Source organism: Asterias rubens, chromosome 14 (assembly GCF_902459465.1).
Source record: "Asterias rubens chromosome 14, eAstRub1.3, whole genome shotgun sequence".
In the NCBI taxonomy this organism is placed as follows: domain Eukaryota; kingdom Metazoa; phylum Echinodermata; class Asteroidea; order Forcipulatida; family Asteriidae; genus Asterias; species Asterias rubens.
In genome coordinates, this window is record NC_047075.1 from 11,506,672 (window position 1) to 11,531,864 (window position 25,193).

Consider the following 25,193-nt stretch of genomic DNA (forward strand, 5'->3'; position numbering starts at 1 on the left):
ATTTTATGCTTATGATGGGATACACCAAGTGAGAAGACTGGTGCCCCTTCAAAAGGAAAGTTAAGGCCAATTGCAGTGTCATTGCCATGGACAGCACGACGTATCAACATCACTAACCCTTGAAAAGGAAACACTGAAAAACACCACTGATTCACTAACCAAAAGTGACTGCTTTCAAGTGCACAAGATTGTTCAAAACTTGTGAGCGCTTGAAGGGCGCTTAGTAAGTTTTTGTAATACAAACCACTCCAAATGAACCATGTTTCACAAGATCATGAGGGAGAATGAGCGGGGACCAGTTGTCTATGAGTCGATGCCTCTTCACATAAACTAAAATAAATAGAAAAATTCCTCAGCACAAATCCGACCCTTTTGCATGAATCTACTTACACCTTGCCCCTGAGCTGGACTTTCAACTCCACGGTGTCTCCGACATCGAAGGAATTCTGGAGATGTGTCTGAACAGCATCAACGAGAGACTCCAAGGAGCAAGTATCTGTCAAGAAAGAGAACATTTTGAGGCCATGAAAATAGCACAGATATGGACAAGGCCAAGGACATCACAAGAGTATGTCTATTTATCTCCCAAAAGACTGTGAGTGGCAAAAAGAGGGCAACAATGTTCTGGTCAATCACAGGCCGGGGGAAGTGGGGGGGGGGGGGGGGGGGCTAGCAAATCTAGGCCTTCCTGAATAGTCCAGATTAGACCTCATGATTATATTTTGCAAGCATTTGTATGAGAGACATGTAATTGAGCCTGTGAGACTTGTACTACTAGTGTCAAAGTCAGACTATTGTTTGCTCTTTAGTCATGTCGAGACTACAGTTATTCAACTAATGTACATGGCTAATCATGCCGTCTTGACTACAACAAAAATAGTTGCGACTTCCTGATTGGGCAACCATTTGTGTTGCTCACGGCTATTCACGACAATATAATTTACTCACAAAACACAATCGGACATCAGTGACACAATCCTTCAATCCTTTCAGCGTGAATTTTGCAATATTGCGCCTGCAGCAAACAATACACCGCAATGCATCTTGGGATACAAAGATAGTCGCAACAAGTGTCCAAGTTGCGACTAGTCGAGTAGTAAATTTCACTAGTCGCCCAGGCTTAGTTCTGATTATTATGAAACAAATCACTTACTGTGGTGGACCAGATCAAGAACAACTCTCTCCAACCGCACCGGGAACTCATCTTCCAACTGCTCACGTGCGCTGACCTCTGACCTGAGGGCTTCGGAATAGGTCAGATCTGTCACCCCAGTGCACTGACAGGTCCAAATGGGTTGACGATAAAACTCCAGACGTTTGTCGTACTCACTGAGTATTCGAACTTAAGGATAATAGATCAAATGGGGGGAACTAAGAAGCAAGTTTATTAAAAGTGTTTTAAAAAGACAATGCGTTGACCTAGATATTTTTCATATTACTGAATCCAGTTCATACCTCCTCCGATGTCAACGTCACATGGCTACATTCGCACTGAATGTTTTACATGCGATGCGAAATTGTGAAATCACAATTTGTACCACGATTGCATTTGCAGGAAGTATGAACCGGGCTGAAGAATTTATTTTTATTTTTATGTTTTCACATACATGTAACGTTACGACCCCAAAACGTTTAATTTTTTGTATTTTGATATGTACCAAGGGTTGTCTCAGTGTTTGTTTATGAAAGGAAAAGTTCGAAGGAATTTTTTTTTTAATTTAATTTAAAGGCAAAAACACCTGCCATGAATACTATTATGTAATGTGATCTGTCACTATGATGAAACGGTGAAGTCAATAGTGTAACTGGGGCAGACCTGCAATTTAATCTTCAAAGGGGCAAGGCCATTCTCATATTGCAAATGGCACTTCCAATGGGAGACTTTTGGGACGCTTGGTGGCAGCAGACTTACCAGGTAAATCCATTGTTCTCGGTAATGTGCGCACGCTCAGAACTACGTAAACAACGGAAATTTACCTGGTAAGTCTGCTGCCACCTAGCGTCCCAAAGTCTCCCATTCATAGGAAAATCTGCAATTCAAATGTTAAAGGGGCACCAATGCCAAGACCAGGCGCAAAGGGCGCAACGAAGGCCATGGCGGCTGTCCGTGGCCTCCTCAAGCCCACATTATTTCCAATCTGGGTGAATACCTGGAAAATCCCTTTTTGTAGAAATGAGTGAAGAAGCGGTGGCGCCATACGGAAAGTTTTTGTAGGCCTATACCTTCACAGAAACTTGTCCTTATTCTGTACACACCAATAATCTCCTTCATCGTTAAAGTAGGCTGCGATAATCAATAATGAATCCCTTGGGTTGCGTAGTCACAAGAAGGGCTGTTTAACCCCTGCCTGATCTATAAAACCTGATATTGACTTGACGTGACCGACATGACTGAGTTTGTAGACAGTCAACAACAAATGTCAACCTTCAAAGTATTATAAGATAGACTTTGTTTTTTTTCATTACCTTTTCAACAACAAAAAATTTAAAAATAAATAAAAATAATGATATTATTATTAAATTATTATGTTTTTATCATTTATTTATAATAATAATTTTTATTAACAGGCCTAAATAAACACGCAAGTCATGAATTGAAACATTCACAATTAATTACAAAGGGACTGTTTTTTTGTCTTTCTTCAATTCAACAGCAACCAATACCATCGACTGGAGTGGAGTACCACGACAACTATTCGGTCATGCATATATGCGCGCAGTGCAGCATGGCCTTCTATTCTAAAATTAGATTCATGACGGTGTACGTCTAGGCCGCGGAGTGACAGACCGTTTTGCAAAAACATGACCGACATTTGTTCCGAAAATGCTCACATTTAAGCTGCCAATCTAAAGTATTCAATACCACAATAGCATTCCCTAATATCTAATAAACCGATTGCAATAAACAAAATAAGTCTAAATGTATTTAAAGTGTAGAAATCTTCGAACAATTATCGCCACATTTTTTGTTTGCCTAGAAATTCTCTGTGTGGTTTCGTGTGACAACCTCATTTTACATGGGGGCTGCCATCTTGTTTTCAACTTACTCGTTTACGCCAATTTTACAAAAGGATACTCTCTCGTTTTGAAGACTTCATTTGTTATTGGAATCCTACAGAAACCTGGAGGAAGCTTCACTATCCCATCCTGCGTCTTCGGAATGTAGATTTTTCTTCCTAAAAGTGGCATTTTTGGTCGAAAACTGACCGATTGCCGGCTCAAAGAAGAAGGGTTTGAAATCTGGCGCGAACAGAATGGAACGACTCAACACCCCTATTTTGATAATGGCACATTCCCTGTTAAATATTCATTAGGGAAAATGTTTATGTATGACGCAGGAGACTGTGCACTGAATGGAAAACCACTTTGGAGTTCATTTGTACATGTTTGTACAGTACAGTAAGTTATACAAGTACAGTATTCATGTACGTACAGAAAAATTGCGGTGAGTTGAACAACGCTAATTATTTAATTAATAATAATTCATCAAAATAATACAAAATCGATGATGCATACTTTTTAAATGATTCGGGGTTTTAACAAAGACATCAAAAGTTGTAATTGATGTGTTATGTTTGTACAGTACAGTAAGTTATACAAGTACAGTATTCATGTACGTACAGAAAAATTGCGGTGAGTTGAACAACGCTAATTATTTAATTAATAATAATTCATCAAAATAATACAAAATCGATGATGCATACTTTTTAAATGATTCGGGGTTTTAACAAAGACATCAAAAGTTGTAATTGATGTGTTTCGTGTTTCTCATGCATGTGTTGTTTCAGAGTGCTGCGGGCCGGGGTGGCGACTTTTTTTTTTTTTTTCAAACGACATTGCAATATTTGTTTCCCCTTTCCGTCAAAATTTGCCCTTTCCGTCAAAACTACGTAATAATGAAATTCCCCGGCTGTTTTACCAAATCATTGCAATGTCGTTTCAAAAAAATAAATTAGCCGCCGGGTTGTGGTGGGATATGAATCCATAAACAGTTGATGCTGTTTAATTGGAATGCAGAGTTTCATTCATCAACAAAAGGGTATGGCAAGTAATTATATGCGTACGTTTTCGAGTCGTAAAATGTAGGCCTATAAAATCCAGGTCTAAGGTTTAGCACTAATTCACGCGATAGTGCTCATAGACAGGGGTCCATACCATTGGGTACCTTTATATGTATACAAATTGTATTCCATGTTTTCCGTTTGTCCGGGACAATACCTACCACATGATTAACACGATGATCCTTTTTTTTTTTTCTCTCTTCTTGATCGCCTCTCTTTTGAACTGTTGAAATCTGATCGACTCAGATGAGGCGGGATGGTCATTCTCTAAAGAGGAATCAAAGGTCAAAATTGTTGCTGTTTGATTGAACAATCCATATTAATGCTTAGGCCCTATGACAATCAGGGGCCAATTTCATAGAGCTGCTAAAGCAAAAAATTTGCTTAAGCACGAAAATAGCTCGCTTATTTAATTACATGTTACTGGCAAAAATTTCATGCCATATACGTTGCTTGTGACTGGTATTTAGCTGTTATTAACTTAGCATAACAATTGAGTGGAGTCTTGGCCGGTAACCTGATTTTACTGAGCAAGGATTTGTTTGCTTAAGCAAAATTTTGTGCTTAAGCAGCTCTATGAAATTGTGCCCAGGAATGAGCTGAAATTCGGGGAGGGGGGAATAATTATTATAATAAAAACAAAAGTACAAGTACGAAATAGGCATCGTTGTTCCTTTTCTTTATTGTTTATAAAAAAAGGCCTACAAACTACTCAACAATCTTAATACAGACATCCGATGTTCAACTCATTGTATCGTAGGCCCATGATCACCCATTCATTATTCATTCATCCATTCACTCATTCAGTAACATTGCAATGCTGCCAAAAATACAATAATGCAATTGTTTTAGGCCCTTACAAAAGCAAAAGTTAGAGGAATGATAATAATAGGTACACAATGGTTATATAAAGGCAGCAATTTACAGACAACATGGTATAAAATCGTTACACCTGTCGCCCCATAGTAGATATGAAACAAGCAAGAATTGTATTCTTAGCAAGCTAGATTTTCACCTGCATGCATTATGAAATTGGGGCCCATTCATACGGCTGTTTAGCAGACACTGCTGGACAAATCCCTTTGCTAAGCCAAATTTGAGTCGGGCACCAGCCACAACAGTGCAAACTGAAATTCTACCCCCCCCCCCCCCCATGTGTAATCATTGTGGGCCGTTTGCATGGATGATTCAAAAGAGGGCGTCATCAGAAAAAGTTTGTACACCGTTCGCAGTACGGGGTGGGGGGGGGGCATAATCTCCAGTTTCTATACCTCCATTGGTGAACAGAGCCAGTGTCCCAGGGAGTTCTTTCGCCGGAGATTTGGTCCCAATACTGGAAATAACGTGGGCTTGAGGAGGAGAATTCAAAAGAGGGCGCTTACAAGTTTGCACTAGTTTTGCCGCATATGGCGGGGCCGGGATCGACTCTTATCGCCACACCGGTCTCCTGCTACTCCGGCCCAATTCATCAAGCATGTAAAAAATAAGCACACCAACTCGCAAACACAATATACAGTATTTCTTGGCAGAGTCAGGTCACCAGCGCAAATTACTTTGAATCTTCGGCGGACAGAATTCACTAGTACACCGAGCTTTTGTAAAGCAAGTGAAGCCTTTTCACCGAAGAAGGCCGAAGCTGGAGGACGTCTTCTTCTTCTTCCGTAAAAGTACAGTCCACCATCTGGTGTTGTGCTGTGTCCGACCATGGAGGAAGGAAGAGAAGGAGCTCGAACGAGGGACTTCAAAAGTCGAACGACACCTCGTAATCACCCACATACCTTATACAAACAATGGGCGACCTGGCGTATACGTGAGTTTGCGCGTTCTTCACCCAACTATGGTGTCGTATGTCGTATGGATATTATACAGAAAAAACAACTTGTTTGAGACCTGATAAAATTTGTGTACACTTTCGCCCACCAAATCGAAAAACACAATTGAATACCAACCACCCTCGTGTGCTAGTACCCACATTTTTGAACCACCGCTAGTGACAGGAAAGTTGCAAAAAATGTAATTCTATGATATTTCCATGTAAACACCACAAACGGTAAATGAAAACGTGTGTATTCACAATCTTGTCTCCAATGATTCAACTTTACACGAAGGCAACGGTGCAGACTGGCGGTACCACGGATTCTGTACAAAGAGTTTTAATCCTGCTCGTTAATCGGCCGTCCAGCTGGAGGTCTCCTATCTTTTTCCACTGGCCAGACATGGGCATTGTCAGGGTATTATTTTTTTACTCTGCGTTTTGCGGGTCGTTCGAGCTCCTTCTCTTCCTTCCTCCATGGTCCGACCATTGAGGTCTAATGTATTCCTCCATGGTCCGACCCTCTCTCTGCGAGCGAGGATTAGGCCCTTGAACGACCTGCAAGGGGTGGCCATGCATACGTGGATCGTCTATTTCTTGTTGCCGATTTAATAAGGCCTAATAGTTTGATTTCTGGACAAAAAAGTGACTGTTATACTGTTAGGAGCATTTTGGGGGGTAAAGTGGGGGTACCAGACTCGTTGGCACATTTTGGGTGTGCTGAAAGCCGGATCCATTGAAATTTCGAGCATCTGTTTTGAATAACCAAATTAGCTTCGGAATTGCAAATTGTTGACCTTTTTTTAATATAATAATATTAGGCGTTTTTTAGCAAAACCTCTCTATCCAGGCAAGTCTAATAATATGGGCAACCTGCAACTGCTAAAAAAAAGTTAATTTCTTATAAAAAGGGCTTTAATTTAATGTCACCTGGATATGGTATTTTGTCAAAATAAAGCTTCTGTCACTAAAATATGTGTTTTGATGAGTGGAAAATGAATAAAAAATTAGTTTCCATGTTATTAACAAATTTGAGAACAAGCCCGACCCGAGAGGGCGCTGTTCGTGACGTCAATCGAGGCGCGAAGAATTGCATGCAGTGCCAACACAAGATAGTGACGCTTGGCGCAAGCTAAACACATGCCCTCAAAGTTGAAACAATACCTGATTTTGTTCACGTTAGGCAAATGCTCATTGAGGTTGTTACGTCTTTCAGGTACCTTCTTCGACTTACTAGCTGGAAAATAATGTTGAGATGGCGTAATTTTTCAGAAAAGAACGTTTCTCTTCATGTCAAAATGTGTAGTGTATTCCGGATTCTCGAAGCACGACGGCTCTAAGTGTTTGCTGCACAGCGATGGAAAAGACTTGCAAACTGACCCCGTCTTTATTGTTTTGCTGCATCCAGCAGCAATACACCTGGTCGACATTGCCGGGAAAATGCTAGAAAAAAAGGTAGGCGGAGTCAACCCCCACAGCAACTTTATTTATTTGTTTAAAAAATACTTAAAAAAATTGTTTATTGTTGAGAAACATTTACTCTAATATTTGAAGAAAAACAATTCTATCTCCAGGTGACTTTAATCTTAAAAACATCTGTGTCCGATATTCATAACTGGAGGTATGTTTCGTTGAAAAAATACACAAGGTCAAACGTTCAACACCTGTAACTCAAAATTCGCGTGACCCAGAACGCTCAGTTTCGGGTTTCAGAGTTTTCTCTGGGTTCGTTCGTCTAGCTTCCCTGGGTCGACCCCGGTGTGTGACGGTTTTTTTTTCCGGGACGAACGTGTGCAGATAGTTACCCACGTTTGTCCTGGAAAAAAAACCGCCACACACCGGGGTCGACCCAGGGAAGCTAAACGAACGCACCCATTATTTATGACCAACAAGCAATTTCGAGAGATTTACCCCGATGGCGTTATATGCACTGAATGGCCCACTACAAAGAGGGCAGTCGCCAGGTTATTGTGCTGAACATGACAGCACTGAGAGTGTAACAACAGTTTCAAAATCTGCAACGGGATTCACTTCAATCCAGAAGGCAAGCGGCTTTGAAGATCATGCTACATGTACATAGAAATTCCCACAGCCATTAGCGTTCGATTGCGTAAAACGGTCCTCGTTGCATCATAAGAGTGTCCACTGAATGAGTAAGTAGGCTACTCAATAATTCTCAGTACAATTAACAAACAACTACCGTCATGTTAGACTAGTATTCTCATTTGGCGTAGTCCCAACGCACAAAAGTAACAAACAAGAAAAAACATGTTGCATAATACTTTGTCTCTTCAGTCGAGGTTTTTTCATGAGTGAGAAAAGTCCTCTTTCAAAAAAAAAAAATAAATAAATAAACTAAACTTTACATGCAGGGAGCTGTTTCTCGCAATGTTTTATGTACTATCAACTGCGGCTAACCTTGCTCGTTTCCAAGTAAGTTTTTATGCTAACAATCACTTTTAGTAAACACTATAATGTGGCTTCTAGTGCCTTCAAAATTAAACACCACTATACATAAACAGTAAATAAAGTAGAAGATGCAGCAAAGATTCAAGAAGACTATAGACAATTTTCAGAAAACATCAGGGAAAAAATGGCTGCTACGTTCTGGAAAAGGCAACACGGGGCATTTTGGGTCACTGACAATTATACGCTGCAACTACCACTGACAAGGTTAACCTTGGGCACAACTGACCCGGCGGAGCGTGCACACATAAAAATACCTCGGTGTGTTTGGGTCCTTTATTATATCCCACGATTTTAAGCAGAGCACACAATGCGCGGTAACTGCACTGAAGGTTATGAATAGCCTTCGGGTCGGGTGATGAGGAGTTCAGTGGGAACTATTGGTAATTGTCAAAGATTAGTCTTTACAGTTTGTGTATCTTAACATATTAAGCATAACATAACAAACCTGTGAAAATTTGAGCTCAATCGGTCGTCGAAGTTGCGAGATAATAATGAAAGAAAAAAAAAACATTGTCACAAAGTTGTGTCCTTTCAGATGCTTGATTTCGAGACCTTAAATTCCAAACTTGAGGTCTCGAAATCAAATTCGTGGAAAATTACTTCTTTCGCGAAAAACTACATTTCTTCAGAGGGAGCCGCTTCTCACAATGTTGTATACTATCAACCTCTCCAAATTACTCCTATCAAGTAATGTTTGGTAATAATAATTATTTTGAGTAATTACCAATAGTGTCCACTGCCTACATAGATGTCGACAGCTTTTCAATTATGGCCGCGTTTTGAATTATTATTAATAAAGCCTAGAATGCTGGTACTGTATAAAGGCGCTATATAGACACCAATTTGGTAATTTCTCAAAGTAATTGTTATAAAAACTTACTCGGGAGAGCATTGGAGAACTGTTGATAGAATAAAACGTTGATATGGCTCCCTCTAACGTATATAGTCTTTGAGAAGGATGTAATTTTCCACTAAAATATTTGATCTTCATTCGAGATTTGAGTTCAAGGCAATTGACACAACAAATGCGACAACGCCGTTTTTGTCTTAGATTATTCTCTCGCATGCGCATTTTTTTATTCACATTTTGAGATACACCAAGTGAGAAGACTGGTCTTTGGAAATATCCAAATGTGTCTAGTGGCTTTCAATCAATCAATCAATCAAACGTAATTTGTATAGCGCCTAAATCAAAAGTTTGCTCAAAGGCGCTGAGGCACAGAAGAAGTGCTTTAAAGGCACTGGAAACTATTGGTAATAACTCAAAATGATTGTTAGGATATTGGGTATCAAATGCAGAATCCTAATTAAACTCTCCCATCAATCGTATGTCAAATAAAACAGTAATCTTACTTGATAACAAATCTAACCATCAATTAGGGCGCATTGAACCCATCCTAAGTTAAGTCGTTTTAACTCGATTTAATCGGCTGTTGTGCCAAGTTTGACCATAGAGGTGAATTCAGCCGTGAGGGGCAGCCGTCTCGTGAGATAGTTGATGCGATGGAGCGTATTGCGACAGGTTTTTTTAAAGGACTTAGATTTGACTTACGACTGTTCAAATAACTATAAATGGAGGCTACTTTTTTGCAGCTGTACAGTTGCCGTGCTATCAAGCCCACTGTAGACTTGTGGACAAATCGTTATTATTTTTTTTTTTCACAGGACTCGGGGAAGTACTGGGTATACAGTGCTATAACACACATCGGTGTATGGGTAAAAACCAAAATTAATGTTTTTTTTATCCCCGATGCAAATTTAGCATCTATTAAAAGTCGTTAATTGTCTGCCGCGTTGAGATAGTCGAGTTGTTGTGGGGGTATTGATTCAGTTTCCGCTATTGAGTACTGCTCTCAAGACTACTGCTCTCGCGAAGCTGGCTCACCCCCCCCCCCCCCCCACACACAACTCATGGGACCGTAGCACTGATCTCTATCGTGCTATTTCCACGACATCATTTTAACTTGGGTCCATTGCTTAAATTTAACATGGTTGTTAAAGCCATTATACACTTTCGGAACAGAAAAAAAAAGTTCACAGATTTACAAATAACTTACAGGGTTTAAAGAAGGTAATGGTAAAAGACTTCTCGTGAAATATTATTCCATGAAATGCTTTACTTTTTGAGAAAACATTGAGACATCGAGAATTACGGATTAGTAGTAAACACATTTCATGACACGGCGAAACGTGCGAAATCGATAGTGGGTTTTCCCCGTTATTTTCTCCCGACTCCGATGACCGATTGACCCTACATTTTCACAGGTTTGTAATTTGTATATAAGTTGTGATGCACGAAGTGTGGGCCTTGGACAATACTGTTTACCAAAAGTGTCCAATGGCTTTAAAGCAATGTTTGACAAGAAAGAACTTGGGCAGTAAAACCATTGCTATCTTATTACACGAGGTACATTTTGTCAAACCATGCTACAATTTAGCAGGGGACCCTTGCTAAATTGCTTTCGTGTGAAAGGGGCAACAGACATTGTCACATTATGTTCAAGAGCCTGTAGACACGGAGTATAGTTATATGTTTCTGCATAATTTGTGCCTTGATAAAGAGGAATGGTCCCCGTGGGTGAGTGCGATTTTGGAGGTCGATGGTCAAAGTCCAGCAACAAATTGGTAGTTTGGTAAACACATGTGATTCTGTGTAGTACTATCGTCAATCCTGCTTAAAGACACTGGACGCATTTGGTAATTGTCAAAGACCAGTCGTCTCACTTGGTGTATTTCAGCATATGCATAATAACAAGCCTGTGAAAATTTGAACTCAATTGGTCGCATCGAAGTTGCGAGATAATAATGGAAGAAAAACACCCTAATTGTCACACGGAGTTGTGTGCTTTCAGATGCTTGATTTCGGGACCTCAAAATCTGATTATTTGTTTTATCAAGGAAGACATTTCAGGCTAAGCAATTTGGTTTTGCTTAGCAGCTCTATGAAATTGGGCCTTGATCAATTGTTGTTGCCCATACAGTGGATCTGTTATGTTTTGCTGTAGCTCCAGTATGCAAATCGTTGACAATGCACGTACTTTTATGAACGATATCCGTTCTATGCTTGTTCGCTAACCTATACGTGTGCAAAGTCCTTTTTTATGTATGCGACGTGTCAAGTCCGACTTTCAAAATGTGCGATAATCTACGTATTGTATGCGATAGCTGATTTATATATGCAACACTTGTCAGTTTACAAACCAAGGTCACCAGTTTGATCTTGTACAAGCAGGCAACATGAGTGGTTTAAACAGAAAGGAAGACTTCGCCAATGTCCATCCAGAAGTTGCCAGGAAAGCCTTCCGTGCGGGAAAAGGCTTCGTTACTTCGGGCGTTTGCATTGGTAAGTTTCGCCCCTAACATTTCACCATTCATAATTTCCTAAAAGACAATGGACACTATCGGTAAATGTCAAACTTCTAACTTGGTGTATCTCAACATATGCATAAAATAACAAACCTGTGAACATTTGACCTCAATCGTGTCATCGAAGTTGCGATATAATAATGAAAGAAAAAACACCCTTGTCTCACGAAGTTGTGTGCTTTCTGGTGCTTGTTTTCGAGCCCTCAAGTTCTTAATCTGAGGTCTCGAAATCAAATTCGTGAAAAATGTATCCTTTCTCGAAAACTCCGTTACTTCAGAGGGAGCCGTTCGCACATTGTTTTGTACCATCAACCTCTCCCCATCACTCGTTACCAAGTAAGGTTTTATGCTAATAATTATTTTGAGTAATTACCAATAGTGTCCACTGCCTTTAATATTTAACATTGGTATCCACTTCTTGCAGTTCTGGTCCATGTTTTTAATTTGTGTTACCGAAAAACATTTTTGTTTCAGGTTCACAGATTTACACTGAATAACTTACAGGGTTTACAGAAGGTAATGGTGAAAGACTTCCCTTTTATTATTCCATGAAATGCTTTACTTTTTGAGAAAACATTAAAACAATTATCAATTTATTCTCTATATCGAGAATAATTAATTTATTTTAAACACATGTCATGATACGGCGAAACGTGCGGGAACAAGGGTGGGTTTTTCCCGTTATTTTCTCCCGACTCCGATGACCGATTGAGCCTACACTTTCACAGGTTTGTTATTTTATGTATAAGTTGTGATACACGTTAGTGTGGGCCTTTGTACAATACTGTTTACCGATGTTGTGCGATTGCTTTAATAATACCCATTTTTCCGTTATGGTAGGTTATCTACAAGCAAATATAGTGATCGTACACAAGTCTCTAGCTGATGACTTCGCTGGGTTTTGTGCGGCAAACTCCGGTCCATTGCCGATGTTGTACCGGTCAGAGGTCGGGCAGCTCACGGCCCCCGCCATCACTCAAACAGACACCGATATCAGGTACAGTTAAAGGATTTGGGTACTTTTTGTAACTCAAAACAAAATGTCCACAGATTTACATTAAACTTATACCATATGAAGATAATAGAAAGCGTACCTTAAAATAGTAGAAAGCGTACCTTAAAATATTAGTTGCTGAGGTGCTGTAGTTTTTTAGAAATGAGTAAAACAATTTCATGCTAAAATTATTTTCGTCTCTTGATCACTGAGACGAAAATTATTTTCATGACATTTTAACAACTGTTGTTTAGAGTGTCATGACCGAGTGGTTGAGAGCATCGAATTCAAGTTCTGGTGCTAAGTCACCGGAGTGTGGGTTCGAATCCCGGTCGTGACACTTGTGTCCTTGAGTAAGATACTAAAAATTGCTTCTCTTCACCTAGGGGTATAAATGGGTACCTGTGAGGGTAGAGGTTGATATTGTGAATGGGAAAGCCTTTAGAGCAATATAAACTGTTGCCGAGGTTGTATACTCCCAAGGGAGCTGAGAAACATTCAAAAAGGGATGTTATTGGCCCAATTGACCAGGGCAATAATGTAAAGCGCATTGATATGGTTATTGTGAAATGCGCTATATAAAAATTTTTATAATCATTATTATTATTATTTTGTTTATTTATTTCATGACGCTGTACAGCACGGACCTGCCAGCCTACTACGTATTTGAAGATGGTAAAATATCCGGCACAATACAGGACCTTAACGCCTACCGTGACGTCATTCATGACTACGTCACATTCTACCAAGGGTGTAGTTTCTCGTTTGAGGGGGCTCTCCTGGCAGCCGGCGTCCCAGTGCGTAACATTGAACAAAACTCAGACACCAGTGCGTATAGGGTGAGTCCATTGTCACACGAAGGAGATATTTTTGCTAACGTTAACTCTACGTTTTGACCAGTATGTAAATGTATATGGCGTGGGAGATACGTCACAGGTCATACGGTGCACTTCCTTTGTGTTTATGCTTAAAGGCAGTGGACACTATTGGTAATTACTCAAAATAAATTTTAGCATAAAACCTTTCTTGGTGACGAGTAATGGGGGAGAGGTTGATGGTATAAAAGAGAAACGGCTCCCTCTGGAGTGACGTAGTTTTCGAGAAAGAAGTGATTTTCTATGAATTTGATTTCGAGACCTCAAATTTAGAACTTGAGGTCTCGAAATCAACCATCTAAACGCACACAACTTCGTGTGACATGGGTGTTTTTTATTTCATTGTTATCTCGCAAGTTCGAAGACCGATTGAGCTAAATTTTCACAGGTTTGTTATTTTATGCATATGTTGAGATACCCCAACTGTGAAGGCTAGTCTTTGACAATTACCAATAGTGTCCACTGCCTTTAATTTTAGGCTTTTTACGTTGTGCAGTACAGGATAGGGTGTTCTCGTAAGAGGAACATAGGACATTCCCAAGGGGAACCAGAGATCCATGGAAAAGGGTGCGGTAGCATCAATTGCGAGCTGAAGCTCCAATGTTAGTTTGGAAATTGATCTAGAAATGATCGAGTTTTGGGGTTTAATTCCCCCAGAGAGTTAGGCGATAGCCTAGAGAGAGACTGTGGACGTCTTTGGCAATATTGTTTTGATTAGCCAATTATTCTTCAGCGGTAGCTGAAAGTTAGAGATGTTGTAAAAGGTATAGTCTTGCCCCAAGACGTTAACAAACCGTGGCGTGCATGTCACGGTCAAGCGGTTGCTAGCACCGGATTCAAGCTTTAGTCTTTTCTGATCAGCAGAGTGTGGGTTCGAGTCCCGGTCGTGACACTACCAGCATGGCATCTGATGGATAATATCCAAGCATACAATCCTTATGGAGTCAAAGGAGGGGGGGGGGACACCCTGTTTCAGCCCCAGGAGCAGGTGGCAACGGCCCCTGGAGAAATAGTTGATTTGTAACCCACAACTTTAAAGTTTCAGGCATCGTGTGTCTGGCGACTTGCATACGAAAAATATATAGGAAAATATTAAATAAAGGAGCGGTTATCTTTTGATTGAAGGTACTAAGATGGATTGCATAAACAATAGTACATGAGTATAGTCACTCCTTCAAGGAACGTTACAGAGTAGGTAAACAAACAACAATCGTGAACATGACAGATTTACATAAAACTTACACGGTCTAATGATGTTGATAGAAGTCAACATCCCTTGAATTATTTATGTCTGAAATTTCATATTTTGATGAGAAATAGATAATCTAATTTTGCGTTTGGAGTTTAACGCTCAGTGAGCGTTTTCATTATTTTTGTTTTGGCATCGATGCAATGCAAAATTTGTAATCGGTTATTCACTATTCTCTCGTGACCCAGATGGCCGATCAATCTCGAACTTCTACAGGTTTGTCAGTTTATGTATATGGTGGATTACACAAAGCGCTTACACTGCCAGCAGCTTTTTTTGCTAGCAAAACCAGTTAATGTAATGTTCTTTTAATGGTATTGTAGGGCCTACTATCGTTAATGAAATCATCTATAATTATAGATGATTTCATTAACGATAGTAGGCCCTACATTACATGTCATTCCTTAAAATGTTGTTAAGATTGTCTTTTAAAATTGTGAATGAAACTGCACTTGTCCTTGATTTGCTAGCTGAACGTCACGTGTCACCCTGTTGGTCCATTCAGCGCCCAGATGATAACATCAATGCGGCCCATACCTCGTGCGCAGGTGCAGACCGCGTTCCGAGCCACGCACCCCTTCACCTCTGCACATGGTGCACCCGTGCACATGGGCAATCCAGGTACTCAACTTCATCATGTGTATGTTGTGCTATGGGATAATTTTTTAACGCTTGGTGGCAGCAGACTTACCAGGTAAAATCCAATGTTCTCGGTCATGTGCACAAGCTCAGAACTACGCAAACAATGGAAATTTACCTGCAGTCTGCTGCCACCTAGCGTCACAAAGTCTCCCACTGATTTGTTTCATATGTTTGTTTTTTTTGTTTTTTTTTCTAAATCTTTGTGATAATACCAAAGGGATACAAACAGAAGCACATTCTGATTCAGGTTTCCGCGGTCGGGCGCAACGCGAGACCATTCCTCTCGTGTGTAGCTGCTGGCTGCCGACCAAAGATTATAGAGCGCAGCCAGGTGCAATATGCCGAACTCGGGCTAAATTGTGAAATCCCACTGGACGCCATTTCAGCAAGTAACTCTTAGATACAACAACAGAGATCAGCGCAACACATTTACTTGCTGAAATGGCGTCCATGTGTATTTCACGTTTAACAATAGATACAGATTCAGTTCCACATTTTGCGTCTTCGGCGCTCTATAATCTTTGCTGCCGAAACCGTGAGTCGGGAAAGCAGAAGTCTAGAATACCGCTAGTCTTGGTGCAAGACGTTTCTCGTTTTCCTTTCACGCACTAGCGGCCAATTCACCAACAGCGCCCGCTAAAAGGGCTCAAATGACTTACTCCACACAACGCCCCTAAATTAGGTGAGTCACGGTGTGCATGAAAGGAAAACGAGAAACGTCTTGCACCAAGACTAGAATAACGCGAGAACTCAGAGACAGTCGGAACGCTATCACGCGACATGCTTTTAACGACTTGTCCACACGTCTAGTGTTTACGTAAAACCAAATAATATTCAGAGTTAAAATTGTTATTATGATGATGGTTTTAGAGCTGGTAGGTGTATATGACTTGTCGAAGACGGATTACCTGGTGCCAGTGAAGTTTCATGAAGGGGATGTTCCGGTATTCTGGGCTTGTGGCATCACTGGACCGGAGTCCCTCCAATCCCTCCGTAAGTAGCTTTAAAACACGTGTTTTTCAAATTTTCAAGTTTGGGTTTAAACAAAAGAACAACAGAAAACAAGGGTCATTTGCTGTTGCAGGGCCGTAGGTTTTAAAGACCTAATTAGGCGGAAATGGGAAGGCGTGATCTTTGATGAATTTCTTTTGAAATGTTTTCAATCAATGAAGTAACTCGAGTCAGATTTTAATTGTGTTACGTCATAGTTGGGAGCTCCAATTTGTTTAGCCGATTATGGCGTCAGAGCGTTTTCATTTCGACGCAAGCCGTCAACGGCACAAGTGTTTTTAGTTTTTCAAAACCTCAAAAGTGTTTCAAATATCAAAATAACATTTAACTGGTAAAATAATAAACACGTTATAAACAAGATGAAATAGCATTCCCGTCCAAAACAAAATTGCTCAAGTATTAAGTGCATGGTTGATGGTTCTGAAGAAAAAGACCTGTCACCACAGGAGTGCTAAAGTGTGGTATAATTACCCCGTTTGACCATTGAATTCCGATTCAATGAATTTTCAAACGAAATTTGGTTTAACTGAGATTGTTATTTTTTTTCTTCAAATTGTAACAAATAAAGGTAAATGGCCTTCAACTCGCACATCTAAAAAAAGGTTAATAATATATGCCTCATGTAACTTTTGTAGGACAAAAAAACACAATGTCCACAGATTTACACTAAACGTACACAGTTTGAAGATAATGATAGTAGAAAGCTTCCCTGAAGATATTACGTGCTGAGGTGCTGTAGTTTTGGGGAAACGAGTAAAACAATGTCATGAAAATAATTTTCGTCTCATGAGACGAACATTATTTTAATCATTTACAAACGTATTTCCATGACATTGTTTTACTCATTTCTCAAAAACTACAGCACCTCAGTAAGTAAGATTTGAAGGGAAGCTTTCCACTATCATTATCTTCAAACCCTGTAGATTTATTGTAAATCTATGGACATTTTGACCCTTTCGGTACAGAAAAAAAAAAATCACAGATTTACAAATAATTTACAGGGTTTACAGAAGGTAATGGTGAAAGTCTTCTCTTGAAATATTACTCCATGAAATGCTTTACTTTTTGAGAAAACGGTAAAACAATATAAATTCTCGTTAGCGAGAATTACGGATTTATTTTAAACACATGTCATGACACGGCGAAACGCGCGGAAACAGTGGGTTTTCCTGTTATTTTCTCGATTGATTGAGCCTAAATTTTCACAGGTTTGTTGTTTTATATATAAGTTGTGATACACGAAGTGTGGGCCTTGGACAATACTGTTTACCGAAAGCGTATAATGGCTTTAAAAGAACAACATTGTCTGGTAAAAATAATCACTTTGTCGTTTTTTACTCTATTTTAGGAAACCCGGCGCCCGTGGCATTCAGTGACGCGGTTGGTCTCTACATCTCAGATACACCAGTCGCCAGCACCATCAGTAGTAAAGATGACTCCCCAGCCTGCTTACCAATAGTCGTACCCCTCTGTGACGAGCCCTACTGGGCTAGTGTTACAAGCGAGGGAATGGTGCTAAAAATCAACAAGTTAGAAGGTCTTATTGCTACCAACTCCTCCGGTATGTAAATAATTAATTGTTTTGCAAACGTACAAGTAGTGTGTTTTTACATTATTCAAAAATGTGATTTATAAGGGAATAAAAGGGTAGCGAGGAACTAAGTAACCAGAGTGTTCGTTTGAGTAGGGATACACTGTGGGTAAGGAGACTTCAGACCTTTTAAAAGGTCTGAACATACAAGGCTTCTTTAAATGGCTCCGATGTCGGACGAGTTAAAGGAGAATTTTCATTGGATAAATAATTAGCCAAAAAATAATAATAATCGGCCCCACCACTGTCATCTTGGCTGCGACCGAAACACCCAACCATGTCTAGTATTAATAATTAGTATATCTGTTCAATCGCCAATGCCACGTTTTGATCAATTTGTAAAGCCAGACCTACTCAATTATTTTGGTTCTCGAAGGAAACAATGATCTCCTGAAGTCATCTCTTGCCGTCTCCCATGCATCATCCGTTGCCATAACAACCATGAGTACCATGGACGATGACACGACCTCTGGTGTCATTGCCTTGACAAGAATGCTCCGAGCTCTCGGGAAAAGAGTGGATTTATTGGCCACCCAGACACTATACAATGAACAGGCCAAGATTGTGGAAGGACTGGTAGAGAAAAGTACGTAAACTGTTGACATAAAGTAGTGTTATAGTATCCCTGCTGTAGTGGGTGCGTTCGATCAGCTTTCTTTGTTCGACCCCGCTCTCCCCAGTATGTTCGAATAGCTTTGACGTCATTCAAGGGGTTCACCCGGGTCAGCCCCGAGTGCCCGACCGGTGGAGTTGGTCACTAGGGGCTGGCCCGAGGTGCATGACGTCACTACGTGACTGTGAGTGATCGTTCGATTGGCTCTTGTCAGGGGCTCACCCGAGTGAACACCGCGGGGTCGACACAGGGAACCTTATCGAACGCATCCATTATAATTGAAGAGGGTCCGGTTTTGATGTAGAATTGACTCAAGTCCCCAATCCCGTGAGAGTCCTTTTATTTTCAGTCCCATCGCCTTACATCAGAAAACTGTCAACTTGTGCCATGCCGCGCGCAACAATAGCTATTTTGACGGCAGATACTATGCGGGCGAAGGGACCCCTCTCACGAGATTGGGACTTGAATCAAGTCTAGTTTGGATCCAAAGCTATATGGAATTTCCCCTTCTATGTACATGCCAAACATAACCAGAGTTGTCACCAATGTACCCGCTCTAAAACGTGTCTCTATAGTAAGCCCTCCCTTAAGGTAAAGAGTCATATCACTGGCTCTTCATACAACACCAAGACCGACTCCCAATGTAGCGCCACCGTTTTCATGTCGTAAGAGAAGTGTGCGTCAAAACTTGAGTAAAACTAAAACCAAACTCAGTTATCACTTCGCGAAACTATAGGGAGATGGCCAAACCGGACCTCCGCAGATGCATTAACAAGCACAGTTATCACTTCGCGAAACTATAGGGAGATGGCCAAACTGGACCTCCGCAGATGCATTAACAAGCACAAAGACAAACATAATGACGTCACCCAGGCAATGCAAATCCATAATGATTGTGCAAGATGGCCGCCTATTTTTATTTGCTAAACGGTGAAATAATACGCTTACCACCTAATCAAATTAATTTCCTCCTACAGTAAGCACAAAATCTTCCTACCGTTAAGCAGCGTTGAGAATTTGGGCCAAGTACTCTTTGCAGATGAATTGACAAGCACAAAGACAAACATACGACGTCACCCAGGCAATGCAAATGCATAATGGTTGCGCAAGATGGCCGCCCAATATTATTGGTTTGCTAACCTGTGAAATACGCTTACACCTAATCAATTTCCTGCTACACAGTTAGCACAAAATCTGCTTACCGTTAAGCAGCGTTGGGAATTTAGGGCCATGTACTCTTTGCTTGCAAAGAATGTGCACGAAACGGGAAAGAGCACCAATGCCAAACACTATAATTAAACGCCTTTTTACATCAGATATCTTAGATGAGGGCGTGTCTGTGGCACACTTCCCCCCGGAGGGGGAAGACGACACTCTTGAAACAGCCAAAAATTTCCTCTTGCAGACTGGTGCCAAACACAGCCAACGCTATGACCATCTCATAGCTATTGATATGGCTGGAAAAGATGTGAACCAGACGGGGTGTTTGCAAAGCACTGAAATGCTGTTTCGGGCTGCTAAAGACAAGTCAACTGTCCTCACTACGGGTAGGTTAATAGCTTTAGTATTACCACTCAGTGCTAATATTGATACGCGTTATTGACTGGCAATGAGGTAACTAGCGTACGTCTATTCCCTCGAGGGACTTTGAGTGACCAGGAAATAGGCCCCTCTTCTGGTCACTAGCAGGTCCGAGGGTGAATTGACGCACACTAGTTACCGATATATGCCAGTCAAAATGTGTTTTATAACAACACCTCGGTCTTAAAATGTGAAATAAGAGCAGAAATCATGAAAAGAAATGAAGTTTTGTAGTTTATGTTCACGGTTCACGTCAAGAGAGGGCGCTATAACCAGGCACTATTGTTAAAGACTAGTGCCATGTCCAGCAAAATGCGCGCGCACGATCACTAGACGTGGCCGTGTTTCACCCCACGTGGCCGTGTTTCAGCCAACCAGGATACAAAACAAGCAAGAGGTTTGTTAAAAGCGTTTTACCACACCCCTGGGGTCGTATCAAGACGCTTTAAGTAATTATTTCGTGGAAGGTATGTGGATCGAGCATAGTGTATTGAAGTATGAGATCTATTCAAATACTTATTTGTTGCGTCGAAAAAAATAGTTCGAGAAGCTCATTACTGAGTCAACCTGGACATTTGAGTTCGCATTCTTGATTATCTTTCAAATCAAATTATTCGCTTCTAACAAAATGCTTTCTCTTGCCCCAAAACTACATTATTGCAATATACAATGGAACGGTTTTTGTTTTGACCTCTCCCCCAAAACTATCAGTTATCAGCAATGTTAAAGAATCGACTGATCTGTACTCACGGGAAGCATCAATCTGTGATTTTCGCATCCAGACGACTGGAACGGCTGGATGGGGAGGCTACGCCTTGGCAAGCGCCCTCTATCTACTCCGTGTGTGCCCAATCCATGATCGGTACAGAAGACGCGCAATCGGATTCCCGCCGACCGAGAAGGATCTGCAAATGTTTCAGACTGCACTGCCGGACATTGAAAAGGTAATGCAGTTTGTAAAATGCGTCAATGATACTACATAGCTTTTTCTCTCCTTCGCCACTTATCGATGTAATTTTGTCGTCTTCAGTTAGCATTTTGTTGTCAGTATTTTGTAATGTCATTGATGTTCGTCTTGTCTGTCTTGCCCTTTTTGTTTCGTGATTCGATGTTTTGTTTGTTTGTTTGTTTGTTTGTATGATTGTCTGTTTGTTTGTTTGTTTTTTAGTTTGTTTGTCTGCTGTTTTCTACAAGCCTGGGCTTCTCTATCAGCCTCATGCTCGTGTTCCTCTCTTGTGTAATAGTTATTTTCTATTTATTTATTATTTGCATTAATTATCAATTTGTATACTTATTTTGTGCATTCGATTTTGTTATAACTATTTACTGATGAATTTTCGTGTTGAATTAAATGAAAGCCTGCCGTCAGAGCGCCTTTCAAAGCCATAATGAGACAATAATTAGCAACAAAATAAATAATTTTTCGAAGATTCCGTCGGGTTATGCAGTCGATAACATGCTGTGAAAGCATCTACAGATCTTCTTCCCGGATACTTCTATGCCCCCCCCCCAAAAAAAAAAACAAAAAAAAAAAAACCAGCAGTTAAGTGGCGCGGGCGGAAGACATACTTGGTTTTAAAAACTGTGGGGTCCAGGGAACATCTAGGCTACTCATCTGTTCAGACCAAGAGAACAAGAATTCTGCCTCAAACTTATATCTGCCTTCCCAACGCGCCATAGTAGTTCCAGCAATTTTTTGTTTTTCCACCGGGGGTGCTCGATAGGTTAAAGGCAGTGGACACTATTGGTAATTACTCAAAATATTGATTAGCGTAAAACCTTTCTTGGTGACGAGTAATGGGGAGAGGTTGATGGTATACAACATTGTGAGAAATGGCTCCCTCTGAAGTGCCATAGTTTTCGAGAAAGAAGTAATTTGCCACGAATTTGATTTCGAGACCTCAAGTTTAGAACTTGAGGTCTCGAAATCAACTATCTAAACGCACACAACTTCGTGTGACAACGGTATTTTTTCTGTCATTATTATCTCGCAAGTTCGATGACCGATTGAGCTCAAATTTTTACAGGTTTGTTATTTTATGCATAATGTTGAGATACACCAACTGTGGGGCTAGTCTTTGACAATTACCAATAGTGTCCACTGCCTTTAAAGCGAATTTCTGATTTGTAATAATAACATACATAATAAATAAGACTTATAAAGCGCACTTTACAGAGATACAATGCGCTGGTATGAAGAAAGCTACAACAAAGTAAGTTTATGGGCGAGAAGAGAACAGATGCGTTTTTATTTACACTTGAAAGTCTGGAATGAGTTGTATCTTTTTATCTGATTATTCTACAGGAACATCAAGTCTCTCACATTATTAAAAACATCAAGACGAATGGAGCGAGCGAACGGGATGCCAGTAGTGTGTCATTTTGGGAAATCAACAAGAACAAGCTCAAGCAACTTCTCAACATTATCAACTGACGACGTCTATAATAATGCTCTGGTGATTCTGTTCAGCAGAGTGTGGGTTCGATCCCGTTCGCGATACGTGTGTATCTTAACCATAAGAATCTCTCCACCCATGGGTAAATGGGTACCTGTGAAGTCAGAGATGGTTCTTGAGATTGATTTAGCCGAGTAGCGCATATTATTGTTGCATAGGCTGCATACTTATAATCTTAACATTGTGTAGCCCCTCAAAATCTTTTGAATGATAACGTTTTGGGGGTCGTTGAAAATTGAAAAATAAATAAGTCCTTTAGGTGTCTGAAAATATATATGATTGTTTTCAAGAGGCTGAGAGACTAACAAAAAGAACTTGTGAATCTTGAATATTAAACAATTTTGATCACTGGTCACTATGGAATTTTGTATTAGTTTTTGGCAACTATGTTTTGTATTAATATTGCCGGTAGAGAGCGCAACATCGACTGTTTAAGAGCATGACTCGGACGACTGGAGCAAGTCTACACATCAAGATCCAGATGTTTGTGTGATACAAATATCTCTGCTCTAATAATTCGTTTTGCGGACAGTGTTTATGTTGCGATATGGGCAACTACCTTGATAAAATTAATGTATTTTTTTTGTTGGACCGTTTTTTAATACCAACATTGGTACTGAGACAGGACATTTTAAAACCCGAGCCGAGTCTTATAAGTTTGCAATACACACAAAACAAGATTACATTCTACAAAACTTTATCACATTTCAGTACTTCATGCACGTGGTTTATTTCAGTATTAACAAACAATCATTATTTAGGTGTTGAAATTAATTTAACCCTCCTACTCTTAGTGCCATTTTCCAGTGGGAATTTATTCAACAACAGAGCTTTAGTACAGTGACACCGCTGAGCGAAAACATGAATGTGTATATAATTTAATTACACAATGTGTCATAACTGGAGGCTGGCATCGGTTTTAGTATCAGTCAGAAACCACACTGGGTTATACTGAATGGTCTAATAGTAGAAAGGTTAACATTGTAACCAGTCAATTATATCAATTAAACTACAATTGGTCTTTATATAAAATGCAAATTTGTATGTGTCACGCATCAAATCCATTTTTTTTTTCAAATCAGCACAAAGTCTTTGGATTTCTTTTGTTTTATGTATTTGATCAAGCAAAGCTTTACACAAAATTTACTTTGTTTATAAGAGCAAACTTTTAAAATAATAAAATCTGTAGAAAGCCGATAATAGGGTTCAAGTAACTTGATTTGATAAATGTATTCCATTATGAACCAACTTTTTAGCCAATCTGTGATCTTAATGTGTCTATGTACTTTTTGTAGGACCAAAAACACAATGTCCACAGATTTACATTTAACTTTCACAGTGTGAAGATAATGATAGTAGAAAGCTTCCCTGAAAATATTACGTGCTGAGGTGTTGTACTTTTTGAGAGAAGAGTACAACAATGTCATGAAAATCATTTTCGTCTCAATGATTTTGAGACGAAAATTATTTTAGCATGTAAACACATAATTTTCATCACATCGTTTTTCTCATTTCTTAAAAGCTACAGCACCTCGGCAACTAATATTTGAAGGTACACCTTCTACTATCATTATCTTCAAACGGTTTAAGTTTAATGTAAATCTTTGGACATTGTGTTTGTATTACAACAAAACCAAAATTGAACTGCTTTTAATATGGGTTGTAAGACTGTGACTGAAAGTACAGAAGATGCGCTATTTTTGTATAAAAGCTATTAACATCAATCTATGAAATTATAACTTTCACTGATTTGTTTGCCATTCTTAAACAGTCCCCTGACTGATTGCAAACAGCAAAAAGTCAACCAGTCATATCACCAGATTCCAATATTTTTGTACATCGTAGGCAGAGAAGCAATTTAAAGTGACTTAAGTACATGTAATTTGTTAAATAACACTACAGTGGTTGAAGATCAATGACAGTACAATACAATAACAACAAAACTTTGACAAAATATATTCATATATTGCATTTTGTAAACTTTTGATAATAATAAATTTGACCAGTATCCAGAAGCTTGAAATTAAATGATTATCTTTTGATTGATAGTTGAGAATATTAATAACGTCTGTAGGTCATTAAAAAAGCAGCTTTCTAAAACATTGATGTAAGAATAACAATACTTCAAAGCTTCTTCGTTTCCATCTTGCATGATTATCCACTCCAGTGTCTGATAATACGACTTCGTGAAACTATTACAAAACTAATTTTTTTAAGGCAAAAAGAAGAAGAATTGTACCCCCTTTCACATTGTAATATATAGGTAACACACAATACAATATCAAGTTAAATATTATGTCTAACAGATACAATTTGCTGAATTCCAGATTTTATAATTCAATATTCAAAAACAGTAAATTGTGGTTAGTAAAAATAAAACTTTTCAAAACTTTTTAAAAATATTTTTTATAACAAAAGTACAACTATTGAAATATTTTATTTGCTTACTTATTATATGAAAAACGTACCAAC

The 25,193-nt window shown here is 39.6% G+C and overlaps 2 protein-coding genes across 7 annotated transcripts in view; one reads left to right on the forward strand and one right to left on the reverse strand.

The window, feature by feature from the left end:
• The window catches only part of LOC117299089 (tyrosine-protein kinase BAZ1B-like), a 61,340-nt gene extending 58,095 nt beyond the window's left edge, over positions 1-3,245 (reverse strand). For all 3 annotated transcript variants that reach the window (XM_033782514.1, XM_033782513.1, XM_033782512.1), the window contains exons 1-3: positions 3,077-3,245; positions 1,154-1,329; positions 391-496 (exon numbers count right to left, since the gene is read on the reverse strand). In XM_033782514.1, coding sequence (XP_033638405.1) covers positions 391-496; positions 1,154-1,329; positions 3,077-3,189 — 395 coding nt within the window. In that variant the 5' untranslated portion in view covers positions 3,190-3,245. The remainder of the gene's footprint in view (positions 1-390; positions 497-1,153; positions 1,330-3,076) is intronic.
• A 4,513-nt stretch (positions 3,246-7,758) lies between these two features.
• On the forward strand, positions 7,759-24,062 carry LOC117299680 (D-glutamate cyclase, mitochondrial-like). Of its 4 annotated transcripts, none has more exons than XM_033783233.1 (11): positions 7,759-8,027; positions 11,536-11,686; positions 12,550-12,706; positions 13,344-13,542; positions 15,298-15,448; positions 16,340-16,462; positions 17,829-18,041; positions 18,448-18,657; positions 20,001-20,231; positions 20,977-21,209; positions 22,571-24,062. In XM_033783233.1, exons 2-11 carry the CDS (start codon positions 11,581-11,583, stop codon positions 22,697-22,699), a joined length of 1,752 nt encoding a protein of 583 aa, XP_033639124.1. In that variant the 5' UTR covers positions 7,759-8,027; positions 11,536-11,580; the 3' UTR covers positions 22,700-24,062. The 4 variants fall into 4 exon arrangements, with proteins under 4 accessions (XP_033639124.1, XP_033639125.1, XP_033639123.1 ...); XM_033783234.1 differs by having other exon boundaries at positions 11,572-11,686; XM_033783232.1 differs by having other exon boundaries at positions 11,576-11,686.
• Positions 24,063-25,193: the final 1,131 nt, after the last annotated feature.